General features: G+C 35.7%; 1 protein-coding gene across 5 annotated transcripts in view; it reads right to left on the bottom strand.

The window, feature by feature from the left end:
• The window catches only part of LOC118181345 (tripartite motif-containing protein 2-like), a 136452-nt gene that overhangs the window by 10019 nt on the left and 109157 nt on the right, over positions 1 to 17276 (bottom strand). For all 5 annotated transcript variants that reach the window (XM_085814652.1, XM_085814653.1, XM_085814656.1 and 2 more), the window contains 4 exons: positions 14286 to 14588; positions 9816 to 10834; positions 6710 to 6959; positions 5091 to 5258 (listed from right to left, as the gene is read on the bottom strand). In XM_085814652.1, coding sequence (XP_085670778.1) covers positions 5106 to 5258; positions 6710 to 6959; positions 9816 to 10834; positions 14286 to 14588 — 1725 coding nt within the window. In that variant the 3' untranslated portion in view covers positions 5091 to 5105. The remainder of the gene's footprint in view (positions 1 to 5090; positions 5259 to 6709; positions 6960 to 9815; positions 10835 to 14285; positions 14589 to 17276) is intronic.

Genomic DNA, 17276 nt, shown 5'->3' with positions numbered 1-17276 from the left:
TACTGTCATTTGCAAGCCCCTTTTTTATTTATTTATTAGCCCAAAGGGAAAATTCGCCCAGAAGGGCTATTAATTTTGTGTTGGCATTTTGAGTTGATTCATTTTTAACGGATAATCACTTTTTAAATTGTTGCCACCAAATATTAGAGCCCCGTATTATATTTAAAGAAATTAAATAATGAAGAATCTGCATTTCTCGCAATGTGATAAAACAACGGTACCTAGCGCTATCAAATTTTGATAAACGTACGTCTTCCCCCGAATATGGCACCTAAAAGCCCAAATTTTAAATACTGGAATTTGTTTTATTATTTATTTCATATTTTGTAAAGCATTTATGAGTTTTTGATTAAGATATTTAACTATTTTAAAGAGAGCAATGGCAACACTGTACGGGGGGGGGAATATCTCCGGCGCGCAAGACTGTGTATTGGGAATTCTAAAGATATGCTCTTTTAAATATTTTATGATATTCCTGTTGAACTTAATTTTATGGTTTAAGTGCGAAGAACATGATATTTAATAAATAAAGGTAATACACAAAACGTTGAAAAAAACGCCCTTTTGGACGCAATTTAAAATTTGAAACCTTTCAGTTCTTTTTTTATTTATTATTTTTTTAATTTTTATTTTTTAATTTGTTTGTTTTTAATTTCTTTTATCATCAATTAATTATATCTTCATTTTCTGTCAAGTGTTTAATTAGAGTTTGATATTTCATTTCTATAACATTAAGTGCGAGTCTTTTGTTAACATTTTTGTAACTCACCATTGAACAAAATATATCGTTTCTTACAACAAAGAGCATAATTAAATGATTCAGTTTTATTCAGTGTTCAAAGAAAAATGGTCCGGCTAACTGAAATTCCAGATAAATGTGATTTGCAGAGCAAAGATAGAAATGCCACAAATTTTAATTCAAATTGAAATTAAAAACACTTACTGCCTATAGATGGCGACACTACAACAATTGAAAATCGTGTAAATCAAAGTGATATGCTTAGTCTAGGAAAAGGAAATTGTTAAACGGATAAATCAATCGTTTAAAATTCTGAGTTTTCAACCACAATAATTTGATTTGTTTTTTTTTTTTTTTTTAAATTATTTTTAGGCAATTAAGCTTCCTCTCGATATTTATGAAAAACTTACAACTGAATGTAATTCTAATTCTTTCGACAGATGTCCATGTTTAAATACTGACTGCATATTTTATCTTCATTCTTCTCATACGATGATGTAAAGTATTACTTGCTTCATGTGGTAGTATTTAAAAAACATAACTCCCATTATCCGGAGCCCTTTCATTATCTGCATGACCAAGATTTTCGGTACTTTCCTGTCAATGAGACGCTATTTAGGCGAGAAATCTAACTTGGCGTGAAATCTTACTAAATGGTGACAACCCTAACGATACATAAAACTTCGTGGAAAACAATGAACATGTTATAACTGTAATGTATCATATAATATAATATACACACTGTTTAATGCGCGCAATGTCGAAACAGTGATCGGTCCCGAATTCGTGCAGCTCTCTGACGCTTTCACTCATAATAATAATAATAATAATTTTAAAAAATTTACAAATGCAGAAATTCGGCATTTCGCACAGCTTTGGCATTGTGCACATTAATGTTGCACAGCTATTCATAACATGATAAAAGGAGGCTTGTGTATTTGGTGCTTTCGTAGATATCTGGGGGAATGCTGCCTCAGTAACGGAAAGTAGCGGTTATTCGTAGGCCAAATATGTTTAAGATTGCAAATTGGTAATGGCAAGCCTACTTTCTAACAGGGTATTACAATTCAGTTCGGTTCTTTTCAGTTAACAAGCACTTACGGTAACTGCGCGCCAAAGCACCAAATACGTTAAATTTATTTTGCAGCACGAGTAGCTATACAATGACCTCATTGGAAAAAAGAGAGAAAAATTATTATTAGACAACTCATTTTCGCTCAAAATTTTCAGTTGCTTTCTTGCTGATGTGCGGATTCCCGTAATAAAGAATTCATATGGATTGCACGATCTGACAACTGCCAAATGCTCCGAAAAGCCACGATTGGATTCTTCCAAGGGAAAAGTACCATCCATACTGGAAGACTTTGCAAAAACCCAGAATAGAGTACATGTGAAAAGGTCAGTGATCCCGATTACTATCTCTTTGATTTCCCAGTGATAGTTGAATTCCTTTTTCATGAACCTGCCGTAAGTAACACACATGTATGAACAAATAGCACCTACAAGTATCAATATACGCTTAAGCTTATACCGAAATAAATAAGTATAGCAGTGAAAATTTCTAATAGTCTGAATTATTTCCTTCCACGATGCAATTTTTACATTTTAACCACACTGAAAGCTACGTATTCAAGCATATGTTCTGTATAAGTTCTCTATGTATAAATATGGTTGTAACATCTACGGAGTTTAACTAATAAATATTGTTCTCAAACCTGACGTCTAACCTTAGGAAATTATCACTAATAGTAGGCGAATTATTGCTTATATCAAAGCTTAATTATGAACGCAGATGAAGGAACTCAAAGTGAAATAGCATAGTACTTTATCAGCCAGTACTTGTTGTAATACAACTAAATGTGATAAAAAATAGATATTGCAAATTCACATTGACTATCAATTACAGCCGACTAGCTGCTAAGTTGCAGTTATGACGTGATTACACAAGAAAAGCCTTTTCAGAGGTATAACATATTTTGGGTTGGACGATAAACCAACTAACTTTCGAACCCTTTACCAAACGCGCTTAACCTTCGTATCTAAATTTCTGTCTCGCAAATAGCTTTATTTCAGCAAAGCGAACAGTGTAGCGGAGCGAATTCTTCTGAGTTGGCAGTTATGATTACATTCTATTTTTAACTTATGCCGCTTGACGTTTAGTTTTCATCCGCATCTTTTTTTTTTTTTTTCCTTTTATTATATAATATCTTTGTTTGTTGTATTTGTTGTTTGCAACTTTTTCTACTTTATTAGCAGCTGCATTGTCGCTGCTTATATTCTTAGTTGGATCCCCATGATCGATGCATCGTCCTTACTGTGACTTCCAATCCACTACGTCACAACATACTAATATATAGCGGAAATGCATTTACGGTAACAGTAACACGTTTTCCTGAACAATTAACACTGGCATGTTCTCACGCGATTTCCCTGTTACTTCCCCCCCAGATAACCTTTCCAACTTCTCTTGCTCTGACGATGACAATAAAGCTAGACATGCATCCAGGTTGTTGAAGAATAATAAATCCGCCAGAATGGCTAAAATGGCTACAGAGTCGTAGCTAGGGTTTTCAGCGCCCAGGGACAACTGAAGATTTCGTGCCCCCTACTGCTTGCCAAGGATGGAAAACATTTAATTCTAAAATGTCGTAACATCAGTTTGGAGCCTCTTGGATTCTGCGCCCGGGGACAGATTCCCCCCTCTAGCTACGCCCCTGAATGGCTAGTATATTATTACTCCCCCTCCTCAGTGGATCAAATGCCTCGCCGACGGTACAACATATCGAACATCGGAATGATGCAGCAACGAAAGATCGTGCAGAGAGAAGATTTACCGATCCGAAAGTCTGCACACTCGTTTTCTGGCAAGGCAGTAGTCCCAGTGTTCTTTGCGGCTATTTATGAAGTCTTTCTCTGACAGCCATTTCGTTTTTTTTTTTGTTTGTTTGTTTGTTTGTTTGTTTGTTTTTTCTTCCGGCTTGGCTTCAAAAGCTAATACTGACAAATTTTCTGAAACTGAAACTAGGACTAAATCACTGAAAAATGCATTATACAGAATAATTACATGCGTTCTTATTTATGAAATTCTTTGTCTGTCTTTGTTTTCTAAAACTTTATGTGTAATAAAATAAATATTTTTTTCATGATTATGGTTATTCGTATCTTGTTATATTTCGCGCCAATATTTATATTTGGCGGCGAGTGGCACCGTTAACCTAAAAGGACTCTTTAGTCGAATAGGCACCGCGGGTGTATTGGCTTTGCGATGTTAGGTTTTGTTCGGTTTGGATTTTAATTATGGCATAGCACACAAAGGACTATCTGCCTAAGGAAAGGGATGCCTTCGTGGAGGACTTTCTTAGAGAAATTGGCTCGTATACACGTTATACACGGGAAAAACCACGAAAACGCCCATGCAGCGTGCTCGTTCTCTGGGATTCTAACCCCGGACCAAAATATCAGTGTTCAGCGACTTTACCACTCGGCCAGTGATAAGCCTTTTGCGATGCTAGGAAAACAAATATATTTATGCATGCACCTTTTCCACCTACGTTTTTCATCAGAACTAAATTCTGCCTGGAATTTAAATAATACAAAATTTCAAAGCACTTTAAAGCTTTAAACCTCTTTGTAAATGCCTGGAATTCCTTCCACCATTGACATTCAGCATCACATTTTGAAGCTCATTTCGTGCCATGAAATGTCTTGCCCAGTTGTAAAATACCTTTATTCCATAATCAAGAATTTTCATATTTGGGATGATAAATGCATGGTTAGTGCAACGTAACACATGTTGCCTTCGAAATTTAAGGCAGATTAAACAACAAACATTTCTAACATCAATATATTCATATAGGTCAGTTTGAACACCAAGCAAGCACTGGACCATAAAGACTCATGTAGGTAAGAAGAGGAGAGAGAGGTCCACCCGCCTGGCAGTGTTGCCTCATGGTTATAAGGACCCTCCTCCATCCATCCACAAACGATGGCGTCCAGCGGCCCGGACATGAACCCCGAGCAAAGATATTGTTCTAAATCACGGGAAACCAAAGATTGAATCCAGTAACTTAAACGTTAGAATAAGGAAACCAAAGAAAACCAAAAAGTACAGACCTTAAATGGTCACAAAGCTGATACAACATTCAAACAAAAGGAAAGTGAGAGAAACCAAAGAAAACTAAATCAAAATAAAATTGTTAGTTTAATAAACTAAAAAGAGAAGGAAGAAGACTCATGTAGGTATGTGATTTGGGGAAAAAAAACTGCAGGCAATTAAAATTCATGTAAGGTACAAAAACGTTATACGGAAAACCGTACGTTTAGTACGAATGAAAGTAAAGAACTGTCTTACCTAGGAAACGCAGTCTCACTGGAGATATTTGTATACTTTGAGGCAGTGGTTTCCAGAATCTGCGACAACCACATAACCATCTGTGAAAAGCGCCAGTCCTTGCGGCCCGTACAAGGGATCCCCATTCGTGTTCACGAAGGACAAAAAGGAGCCACTGCTGTCAAATACCTGAAAGTAAACGTTGAAATATGAAAAATCCTGCAATCTCTTCTGAATCCACGGATAGGATTCTTAGAATGTCTATCGTCAGTGGTTTAAATTATGAAAATTAACTGAAAATATTAAGTATGCATTAAAAAATTCTGATCTGGATGCTTGATATATGCTCCAAACGGCTTTTACAAACAAATTTAATGCTGTTAGTATTCATGATAATTTTAACTTAAATATATTATGTATCATAAAAAGCAGATATTTCAATATGAAATGAAATAAACATAGGCAGCGTAGAAAATGATACGTTGCGTCCTATAATAATCGCTGTATAAGGACTTATATCTATCGCCCATACGGTTAATCTTCGGATTATGGTAACTTAGCAATTTTTTGGCGAAAATTTAGCGACCAACCCTGCTACAGCAACCTGCTAGTTTTTTTTTTTTTTTTTTTTTTTTTTTTTTTTTGGACGCCATTTTGTTTTCACGAAATAAAGGCATGTTCCCCCCCCTTCAACATTTTTTTCCAACAATCTGCTAGCAGAATTACGCTTAAGCTAGAACTTTTATGGAACAAAAGTGCTTAATCATGACGAAGATTAGGTGCGAAATTCGGAGAAAGTGCAGAATCGCCCACTGCTAGCCTCGTTTTTAAGAATTGCACATACACGGTATCCATGTACACGTTGACCTATTTTCCCTTAAAAAAAAATCCCAGAATTGCACAAAAATGGCATTGTGCACACTTTATCCATGTGCACAATTAAACTTAAAAGTGTAAAAGTAAGAACTTAACTAATGCTTATCTAAAGAGACGTAGCCGAAGCTACCACAAATCTAACTAGTTGGTCCCTAAATATTGAATTATCTAGCGAAGCTATCAAGGGCTTGTAATACGGCCGCGCGTAGTAACAGCTTAGAGAGACGTGGCCAAAAGGCAAGCGCGCGCTAGTAAGAAACTCAGAGGTTCTCTCTCGAAGTCAGTGGAACTTCGATTTAAACACCACTCTTACTCATTTGCATTAACCGTGATTCTAAAAACACATTCTGGCAGGAAATTGTAAGCTGAAATTAGAAGAGATAGGAAAGGAGCTTTAACCTAAAAATAAATATTAAAAACTTAGGATAAACCTTACATATTATTTTAGGCTATGTTATATTTTAGGATCAGTTGTTGTTGTTATTTTAGGCTCAGTGCTTCTTATTGACAGAAAGTTAATTTTGTGATTCCCTTTCTGAGATGTGTTTTCTTGATAGCGTAACTTATATAAAAGGATTTATTTCACTTTCTGAGTTCGGAAATTTTATATATGTTCAGCTATGAGGGAGCACTTGAATAAGTAGTGTTCGGGGTTGCCTCTTTCTCCACATACACACTGATCTGATGTAGCTAAGTTCCTTGCATAAAAGTACGTGGGAAAGGACTTTGATAATAGCGATACTTAACGTAAATTATAGGCTTACCTGTATTCTACTGTTGCCCCAGTCAGCAACGATGATGTTGTCCTGTGCGTCCACGGCGACTCCCGTTGGTGCGTTGAACTGGCCGTTGCCCTCGCCGTTTGACCCAAAGGCGGAAATGAAATTTCCTTCGCTATCGAAGACTTTGATGCAGTGGTTGTGGAAGTCGGAGATCACCAGCTCATTTTTGCTGTTAATGGCGACGTAATGAGGCCCAGCGAATTTGGCGTTGTCGCTGCCCCTCGAACCGAACCTGAGATAAAAAATATATTACAACTGATGCGTTGATAAAAGAATTCAGTATGAATTTACATTAATGCTGTAAGAGGTACCCGGGCTAGAAGTGTTAGAAAATGTTCCCGTATACTTTGCTGTCTATATGGCTTAAATGTTAAGAATCGAAAATAAAATGTAAAATTAGGTAAAAAAAAAATCTTCGACCGTTGTATATTTTATAAGGAATACTATCGATTTCGGGGCTGGTTGACATAAGTTCATCAAGATAAAAAAATAAAATCTGAAAGGTTTCAGATTTTGAATTACGGTTTTATATATATATAAACATTTTGTGCGTTAACTGTAAAATTTGACCGTTAAATCGTAGAATTCAGTTCAAGAGCAATACCGCAAAATAATTTTAATTGAGCATATCTTTAGAATTTCCGATACACAGTCTCACCCGCTGGAAAAAAAAAATGTTTTTCCTGTACAACGTTGCCATTGCTCGCTTTTGAAATCCTTGAGTTTGTTAATAAAAAATTTGTTAACATTTTACAAAATATGAAATAGATAATAAAACAAATTCCAAATTTCAAATTTGGGCTCTCAGGTGCCCGTCATTCAAAATTTTATGGCTCTCGGTACCTTTGTTTTATCACAACGCGAGAAACATACATACATTTATGCAGATTCTTCATTATTTAATTTATTTCTTCAAATATAATGCATGGCGATAGTATTTGGTGGCAACAGTTTGAAAAGTGAAACGAACATTCAGAGTGATTCGACGCAAAATCGCAAAACGAAAACAATAGTCCCTCAGGGACAAAGACCCTTTGGACTAAAAAAAGAATAGGAAAGAAAATCTGAAAGGTTTCATATTTTAAATTACATCCAAAGAGGCGTTTTTTTAACATTTTGTGTGTTACCTTTGTTTATAAAATATTATGCTCTTCGTACTTAAACCATAAAATTCAGTTCAAGAGCTATATCGCAAAATAATTTTAATTTGAGCATATTTGTTAATCAAAAATTCGTTAAAGTTTAACAAAATATGAAAACGATAATAAAACAAATTCCAAATTTCAAATTTGGGCTTCCAGATGCTCATGTTCGCAGTAGGATTAAGTCATTCAAATTTTTATGGCTCTGGGTTCCGCTGTTTTATCACAGTGCGAGAAACATACATACATTTATGCAGATTCTTCATTATTTAATTTCTTTAAATATAATACACGGCTCTAGTATTTGGCGGCAACAATTTAAAAAGTGATTCGCCGTTTATAGTGAATCAACTCAAAATTACAAAAAGAAATTAATAGCTCTTCTGGGCAAATTGCCCCTTAAGCTAAAAAAAAATTACATTTTTTGGCCTTTTTTTTTTTTTTTTTCCTGTTAAACACGCACTTATGTTAATCGTATACGTATTTTACAAGAAAGACGTAAGCTAATCGTTTGTATATATGTTCACCAGAAAATTTTGTTGTTTGTTTTCTACTTAAAGAAATGATATTCAGCACCGATGCTTATTTTTTGCATTCTCCGTACACGATCACTTTAAGAGATAATCGTGTTAGGAAGGCTCCATCAGAGGCACCATTGTAGGCTCCATTTTATTAATGCACTTTTCTTTTGAAAAAAGCTTTTATCTTCAAATTTAAAAACTAATGCAAACAAAAATATCCCGATACAGGTTGAAGATTTCCTATAATGTGTTATTTCTCTGTTCGAAGAATCAATTAAATGTCAAAATAATAATATTTTTACTATCATTAAGTAGTTCATCAGTAGCCAAGGTATAAATAAATGACGTTAGAAAAATCTTTTACTAGTTATATTGATGAAAGTAATAAAACTCAAAGTTCGTGAAAAGTTATCGTTAAGATTATTATAAATTTTTTTAATAAATGCTTTATTTTTTATACGTATATAAACTTTTAAGAAGCATAATTTTGATAAAATTTGTTTATTTATTGTTTACATTTACAAGTAGCATTGCTTGTGCTGCAGTTAAAAGGTTCAAAATTATATAAAGATGCAAATTCACAGGTTATTCCGACAAGGTTTGGTCTCCGGAGAACTAGCAGGCTGCATGGAATGTTTCCTGTGTGAATATTAGTCAGTTTATCTTAGGAAGTCTTTCGCGACGACATTCTTCCGCATCAACAGATGTTTTAACGTAATGAATTAACCAGGCACAAAACAAATATAAAAATTATTAAGAAACCCTTTCAATTAATATGAAATTTTATATCACTTAGTTATGTTGATAAATAATGATATAAATTGGAGGCTACATTAAAACCTCTTATACTGCATGGAACGTCAATAAGTATCAAAACTGCTATTCCGGACCGCATATTATATTAATGTGTATCACATTCAGCAACAGTATGCGAAATTCCGAGGCAGTCCCGATAAAAAAACGGACTGAATTCTTAGCAAAAAAATTTATTCGCAAATTCATAATGCTGCTCCCATCATCGTGTTGCGTAACATGCAGAAAGAAAACATGGAATGCAGAAGAATGATGGAATCGGCTTAGCCAGCTTGGCCAGCAGTAGATTTGTACTTAAATTTCGAGTAAAAGTACAAATTGAAGATGGGAACCTAGTTACATGAACAAGTTCTCAGAAAAAAATAGTCGCATCTAGTTCCAAGCATCCGAACATTATTGTTAAATATTAGACACTTTTATAAATCTGCAGCATTCCTGAGAATCAGCAATTTGCCAACTAACGCGGATGATTAAAGCAGTAGTGCCATAACATAACGAAACGTGAAGTGAAATATAGAAAGATTTATTGTAAATATCTTAGAATGTAAACTCATTAACAGTACAGTTTTAGTATTTGTAAACAGAAAAAAAAAAAAAAAAAAAAAAACTAACCTGTGAAGCAATTTTCCATTTTCTTGGAAGATAAGAACACAGCTGCCTTTGTTGTCTACAACAATAAGGTGTCCATTTCTGTCCACTGCCACTCCTTTAGGCCCCAACATCTTGCCGTGGCCTATTCTGTTGAGGAATTTTCCTTTGGAATCGTATAGGAACACAGCTTTGTTTTCGTAGTCGGCGACTACGAAATTACCCGTAGTCGTAACCGCGACTCCGGTGGGCCGTTGCAATTGTCCAGGACCCCGGCCCCTAATCCCAAACCTCATCTTGAACTCGCCCAGCGTCGAAAACACTTGCACGACTTGGTTGTTGCTGTCAGCGACTACTATCTTTCCTTCCTGGGTACAGCACACACCCTGAGGATTGGCAAACTCACCCTTGTTCCTACCTTTCTTTCCGACCCTCATTACCAGATCAAACTCGTCTTCCATGGGTATGCTCCAGCGGTTGGAGCTCCCGGATCTATAGCTTGGAGGCCTTTTGTTACCTCGTTGCCTCAGGCCTGTTGTTCGAGGTATTTTGGAACTCACTGGCCGGTCGCTGGACGAACTTTCTTCTTCTGCAAACGCCTTCACTATAAACGGACTTCCTTTGATATGGAAACCAAACAGTTTGATCGATAACGTGTACACTCCTTCTTTTGGAACACTGTAAACCAGATCGTAGCTACCGTTTTTTTGGTCTGTCATCTCAGGTTTGATGGTCCATGGGGCAATGTGATCGCTGGAAGTTATTTCCACTTTGAAGTCTACAGTTCCCGAAGTCACAATCTCTCCTCTACCATCCTTTGTCGTCAAGTTCACCAGGGCTGGTTTATCCACAGTGCACTGTTTGGTACCCTCACCGGTGGCCGTCGTTTCCATGGCAACCGCGTGAGAGGTTCGAATTCCGCCGCACATCTGTATGGCCCTTCGCGCGTCGGCGGCATTCTCGTCCAAAAATTCGAGATATTCGTTTTCTTCCGGCATGTTCTGGATGTGCATGACGGCGAATTCTCGAAGTCTGTCCGCCATCTATAGAAACACATTCTTTAACTAATACAATCACAATCAAAAGAAACATCTACAAAAAAAGGACTAGCACATGCATTGTTAAGTTTACATAGAGATTTTCTACGAAAGGTCAGCTTCTCATAAAAGAAGTTAAAATGGTCAATGTACATAATATAAGTTAAAATGTTACCACATCAAAATGTACGATAATTTTAATGTAAAATTTCATTTATTAAATTAGGCGATCATTTCATTTCATTTAAGTTTGTTTAAAACATCTTGAAAAGTCTTGTATATTATCTTCCATGCCAAACAACAAATAAAAATTATTCTAAAATTAAAAAAACGTATCAATTAACATTGCATTTAATTTGACTTGACCTGTTGACAGAAAACTGATGCGGATAAATAGAATTCCGAGTATCAGATATCCGAATAATTGGAGCTCTATTATACAAAAATCAATAATTAGCATGGCTTGGGACCAGTAACATCTTTTTGTGCATAAAAATATGCAGTGGCGATATACATTAATATTTCGGTGTTTATTAAGTACTTACGCAGGTAAGTATGATTTCATACAGTTCTGCCACCGTAGAAAAAGATTTGAAATCAAAGAAGCAGCGTTTGAAACCAAAACATCACAGGTCAGGAATCAAGCTTCCTCATAAATTCTCTTAGCATAAAACCCTACTTTAAAAACTCTATAGATGTCAGTTACGTACCCAATCGCATATACAAATAAATCAAAAACAGATGAAAACGAGAAAATTACCTGTATTTTCTATAAAATTGGAAATTTAAAAATACGCAAGGAAGGGCAACTGTGCTCAGAAAGTACAACTTTTCAAGCGGAATTTTAGCTATCAAAAAGACCCCAGAAATTACATTTAGTAATAAATGCAATCAGCTGCGCAGCCAGTATAGTGGTTAGTGACCCTGACTGCCGCAGCGATAGGACCGGGTTCGAATCCCGGAGAAGACATGGTTGTAACTGTTCATCCCTTCATAGAAGGCAATTGCGGCCACCCATTAAGTGCTTCCGGTCCTTGTAGTGGCGCAAGGCTAATGGCTATTAAATTAAGTGCCCGACAATTTAAAAAAAAAATAAATGCAATCACACAGTCTCCCTCTTCCCTACGTACAATAGCGAAATTCTAACACTCTTTGCCAAAGCAAAAGAAATTTTTCAAATCCCCTCCAAAAACAGCAAAATTAAAACTTCGCGTAGATAAGTAAAAGCATTACAGAGTGATGAAAACGATGACTTCAATTCTCTCACTAAAGGGGCAGCCACTACATCCGATTCCGAAGTTACGAAAGTAGAGTGGCCAAAAGTCATGTCTAAGAACCCCCTCCAAAAAAAGAAAAAAAAAATTGGCAATACAAATCCAACTCTACACCCCAAGGCAAAGCAGCAAATGAATTGATTAATGCAGAAAACGGGGAAAAAATATCTCAAAAACCCCCATTTAAATCAATTCATGTCTGCATATGGTCCTTTCCCCATCCATTACTATAAGAGAAATGTAAGTTGTCTTTCACAAACAACTACGTTTGCCGCAGAGCACTGCTCTTCTCATGTTTATTATCCGTCTCATGTCCACACCACAGTGTTAGACAAACAGCGAACGAACCCGAGTTTCAAAAATATTTTACAAACGCTTCAAAACTTCAAGATTAACAATATTGTCAAATACCTTTCGGAACAGGGGCCTCATTAGGCTGAGTTGTTGAGTCGCTGAATACAGGAGCTTAACCCAGTTTCCAACCCTGGCGAACGAGCTGGCTGCAAAGTTGGTTTTCATGATTTTTCTCATATGTAACTTGTACACGAACAAGTTTTCCTTTGAACGTCCTCCATGGAAGCATCACTACCCTTAAGCAGATAATCTTCGTATGCTTTGTCATAATTAAATAACCTTAACTTTCGAACAAGGCCAAGATACTTGTGAGCAATAACTGTTATGAAACAAAATATACTTTAGCTTAGTGCACTTATGTTTCAAAATAGTAATTACATGAAAATGTTTTGAAAAGATAGGCGATAGCCCCCGCAGGATATTTCATCGAATCAGTAGCATCGCAGGACATCACCTGTATTACCATGTGGTAAAGTCTCGGCGTCCCTTATGCTTGTTCCTCTCCTGTATATCTATGTCGCTAGATGAGACAAGAACCAGTAATGCACTCTATCCTAATTAAGCATTTGTTGACGTTCCCATGTGACGACGCGTTTCTTACGGAATCATTAGGTTCTTATGAAGTCACAAAACATGTGGGCATCAGTAACTCTTTTAAGCATGTACTTTTAGCTTCATGCATACTAATTTATTTTCATAATGCACCTGAAGATGCATTTAACCTTTTGAAGACGGGATGGCCATTATAGTGGCCATAGAGACTCTCTTTGAAAAGACGAGGTTGTCCACTTTAGTGGCCATGTCTTTTTCCCCCATTTTCCAGGCTGAAAAGTGGGGTGAAATGTCAAATTTGACGTCCCTAGGGTTTTAACCACTTATCTCTTTCAAAGGTCTTCCTTTTGCGACATAGATGCACCCCTCTGAGAATCCATTGAATTACACACAAGAATCTTTGTCACAAATAGGAGGTGATTTCTTAAAGGGGGAAAGCATTCGGTTCAAAATTCCCCGTCCTTTGGTAGCTTTTACTGCTACCAAAGCCCCGGCCTCAAAAGGTTAAGTATGTTTGCTTTCTCGTTCGCAATGGAGCAGTATGGTAGCACATGGTTATGAGAACTAATAAGGCAATACATGTCTCCTACTCAGTTTCCTTGCCCTATTAATTCGTTTTAAAATGTGCTTATATAGTACATACAATAAGTATACCGTATGCCTGTACTCTTAATGGTAAAATCCTGGCGTCCTGTCCTCTACATGATACAATACTGTACAGTAATAGTAGTTTTTATTACTCTATCAACATTTAATGTTTTTAAGTAAAATGTCCGTTCTTTTAGACCTGACGCAGGAACTGTACATACAAGATGTACATACAAGATCAACGTCATTAGACACACAAAGGTCAAGGTCAAACATTTTCCTTTTTCAAGATCAATTATATCTCTTTCCGACGCTCGAGACAGTGACGTATCTTATATCTATCTACTCAGACTTACGAGTCAAGGACGTCGATACCACCAGGCTGGTTGACTTTGGTCAATAAAAGCAAACCTTGTATAGTAATCTTGAGTGCAATAATAAAGCGAATAACACAATTGATTTCCCACGTCTCTTACTTCGGAAAACCTTTTTTAAATTTAGAATGATTTTCAACGAAGTTATAATCAGAAATAACGTGTTTGCTTATTTACGCTAACTGTTACTCTTTGAATTTCTTCACCCTACCCAGTGTACGCTAGCTATCATCTGAAAATCGCAAAATACAGCTGCACTGACCTACGACATTAACTACACGCCAGATTTAAAAAAAAATTAATTTACATCATCACCTGCTTGTTGACTAATAGAAACTCCGTGTCGTCCTGATGCTTCAGTGCTTTCTTGGTGAATTCGCAACTGGAATTTAGAGTTCCTAAGCAATACTGCAACAGATTCTTCTGTTGGTCCAAGACGTGTCGTTTGGCAGCATATGTTTCGTCGAGACTTTCCAAAATCTGGCCGCGTCTCAGGTGCACGGCATCTGAAAGTAGCTTGAAACAGTGTTCAACTTGCGCAGTTGCGGCTTCGTGGCGGTCTTCCAGGCTGTTGGCGACGTCTGAAACCAGTCCCAGTGCCTTCTCCACGACAGGGATCTGGAACGAGATGAGAGATAAGCCAGCTAGAGTTACATCATAGCAGCAAAATAAACAAAGGTTTTTCATTAGTATCATATAGAATTCGCGAAGTTTCAATCTATAACTGCGTCGAATGACATTGTTAGCTTTTAATTTTATTAACCAGTTTACGTTTCATTATTCTCATTTACTTCTTTGTCTACTGGTATTGCTTCCTTTCAAACATTACCAGAAGATGCATATTTATTAAGTATTTATCCGAACAATGGCTGAGCGTAGAATAGAAACACATGTAGTTCAATCGGATTTTATTGTTGATTACAGCAAAAATCTTACTGTATGGACTATCCGTGAAATTCCTCATATGTAACGGGTCAGGTTTCCTTACCAATTTCTTCATGACAGCATTCATTCCCTCAGGCAGACACTTTTAATACGTTCTGTCATAATTACATAATTTATTTAGTGAAAAGTAAATTGCTAATAAAACAAAGTAGCAATTGAACTTCTCATTTCAGAGAATCCTCCTAAAAAAGATCTCAGTCATTTCTCAAGAACGTCAGCTCCGAAGGTTTGTTATATATAAGACTGAGAAAAATAAGTTTACAGCTTGCACAGAATTGTTGTGTAACTGTTGCTAATGTTGGCTTTAGTTTTCCTCATACAAATTTTGATCGGAGGTCAATCGGCGGTAAGCTAACGTGGTTGCTGCTGATTGGCCGATGACGTCAAGATCGGCGGTTTGGCCGAGTATTAATTATATGTACGCCGGTATCGGCGAATCTCTTGTTCTTTTTTGAGTTAGCATAATGCTAGCTTTCTTTCACTCAATGATTTTAAATGTAAAGGCTACAGTGTTAGCTTCTTTCATTTTAATTTACGGAATAAAGCATGAATTTTATTTAGATTAGTCTTAACTTTATTGAAGGGACGCAAAATATGCTTTGCCTTTATCGCCACTGCCAACAGTAAGTAAGTGAATTTCTTAGAAAAATTATTAGTTCATATTGGTGAGAGAGTCCTTATGAGTCCTTTGCTTCATAATGTTAAAAATTCAAAAGTTTTGTGATAATGTTTTAATCTTTGCAAGTATTGGCAGGTTCTTGACCCTAATAACAATCTTTTCATTAATTTGTGGTTCCAAATGTGGTAAATATTAATAAAATATTAGAACTGCCTTTTAATTTCGTCAATAGCGATATATCTTGCTTTGAGCTGCCATTCATCAGCAACCTGCTGCGAAGCAGGTTAAACGTTAAAATAAATGCATGGTTTAAAGTTTAAAATTCCGAAACATATGTTAGAACATTTCTGTTTTTGTTGCTGCCAGAAAGCAGAAATTTTGTCAGAGCAGTGAGCAGGGTGTGATATTTAAAATTAGAAGTGCCGGAGCCCTATAGAAAGCCAGCGGGAAAGAAAAAATAAATAAATAAAATAACTAATAATTAAAATAATATGCTTAAATTTAAATTTAAATTCAATAAAATGTAAAGCGATAAATAAAAATTTAATAAATTATTAAATTAATGATAAGCAATTAAATGAAAAAAATAAAATATCGGACTTTGTCTTATTTGGGGTTTTGGCTGATATTAAAGTTTCATTCAAGAACTAAAAAATAATTCAATCGTCTTCCGAATGAATTTAAGTCCTAAATATATGGTATAATGTACGATTTCAACGGATGATAGAAACAAAAACCATTTTTTTTTTCAGTCCATCAATGAAAAAGGTAAAATACTAAAGGGTTTCTAATGAGAATACACAGAATGTTAGAAACAATATGAGAATGTGGAAGGAAATCTTAACGAAGAAATGTAGCTTCGAAAATAAAGAAAGAAAAGTTCAGCCCTTTCTGATCCAGATTTCCGTCCCCAGTATTTGCTTACATTATCCAAAAAGCATCATCAACTCTGCAGTGGGAAGTCACTAACACTGAACGTGTACGACCAGAATGATCAGGTACTTTCGGAAACGAAAAATTTAACCGATCTCATAAATTCATTGCACTTCCAGGAAAATAAGCTTTTGACATGTGGGTGAGAGCTTTACTTTCCTTGAAAGTTCCATTCTCCATCAAAGTATTTATTCCCGAGAGAAAGACAGGCATGCATTCCGAAGTAACCATAAATTTGAAGGCAAATTTAGTATTAAAATTTGACGAAGTTATGGTGAGATAATTTTGAATCGAATCCGTTATGAATCATGCCATTTCAGAATTAAAATCATTCTTAACATTTAAAACGACGCGTCTAGAAATGTAAACATTCCTAACATTATATTTCAATTAAAGTACCACTGCTCAAGAATTTAAAAAAAAAAAAAAAAAGAGAGAGAGAGAGAGAGAGGAAAAGTTCAGAAAGACTCCAAAAAAATTGAAAATTAACGACTACATTTTTATAATATACGAATGCAATTATGAAGTTGATTTATTAATTTATCAGAACTCTGAGATGAACAAATGATGCAAAATTTATGTTTATGAGCCAATAATTTGAAGTTTTTTTACACAGTTTTCTAATTTATAAGTAACTTATTAACCAGGAATCCGAAAACACAAGATCAAATAAATTCATACTTCCCAAATTAATAACACAATTATTATTAAATTAGTTCCTAAATGTTTTCCCTAAAATTAAAAAATAACACAGTATTAATCCATATAGAAATTGAAGTTCTTGAAACCTATGAGACTAGAATACACTT

The sequence above is a fragment of the Stegodyphus dumicola genome, chromosome 4 (assembly GCF_044657685.1).
Source record: "Stegodyphus dumicola isolate Sdum_Otavi_A_Nest chromosome 4, ASM4465768v1".
In the NCBI taxonomy this organism is placed as follows: domain Eukaryota; kingdom Metazoa; phylum Arthropoda; class Arachnida; order Araneae; family Eresidae; genus Stegodyphus; species Stegodyphus dumicola.
Note: the sequence above shows the minus strand (reverse complement) of the source record. Positions and strands in the feature narration are given on the sequence as shown.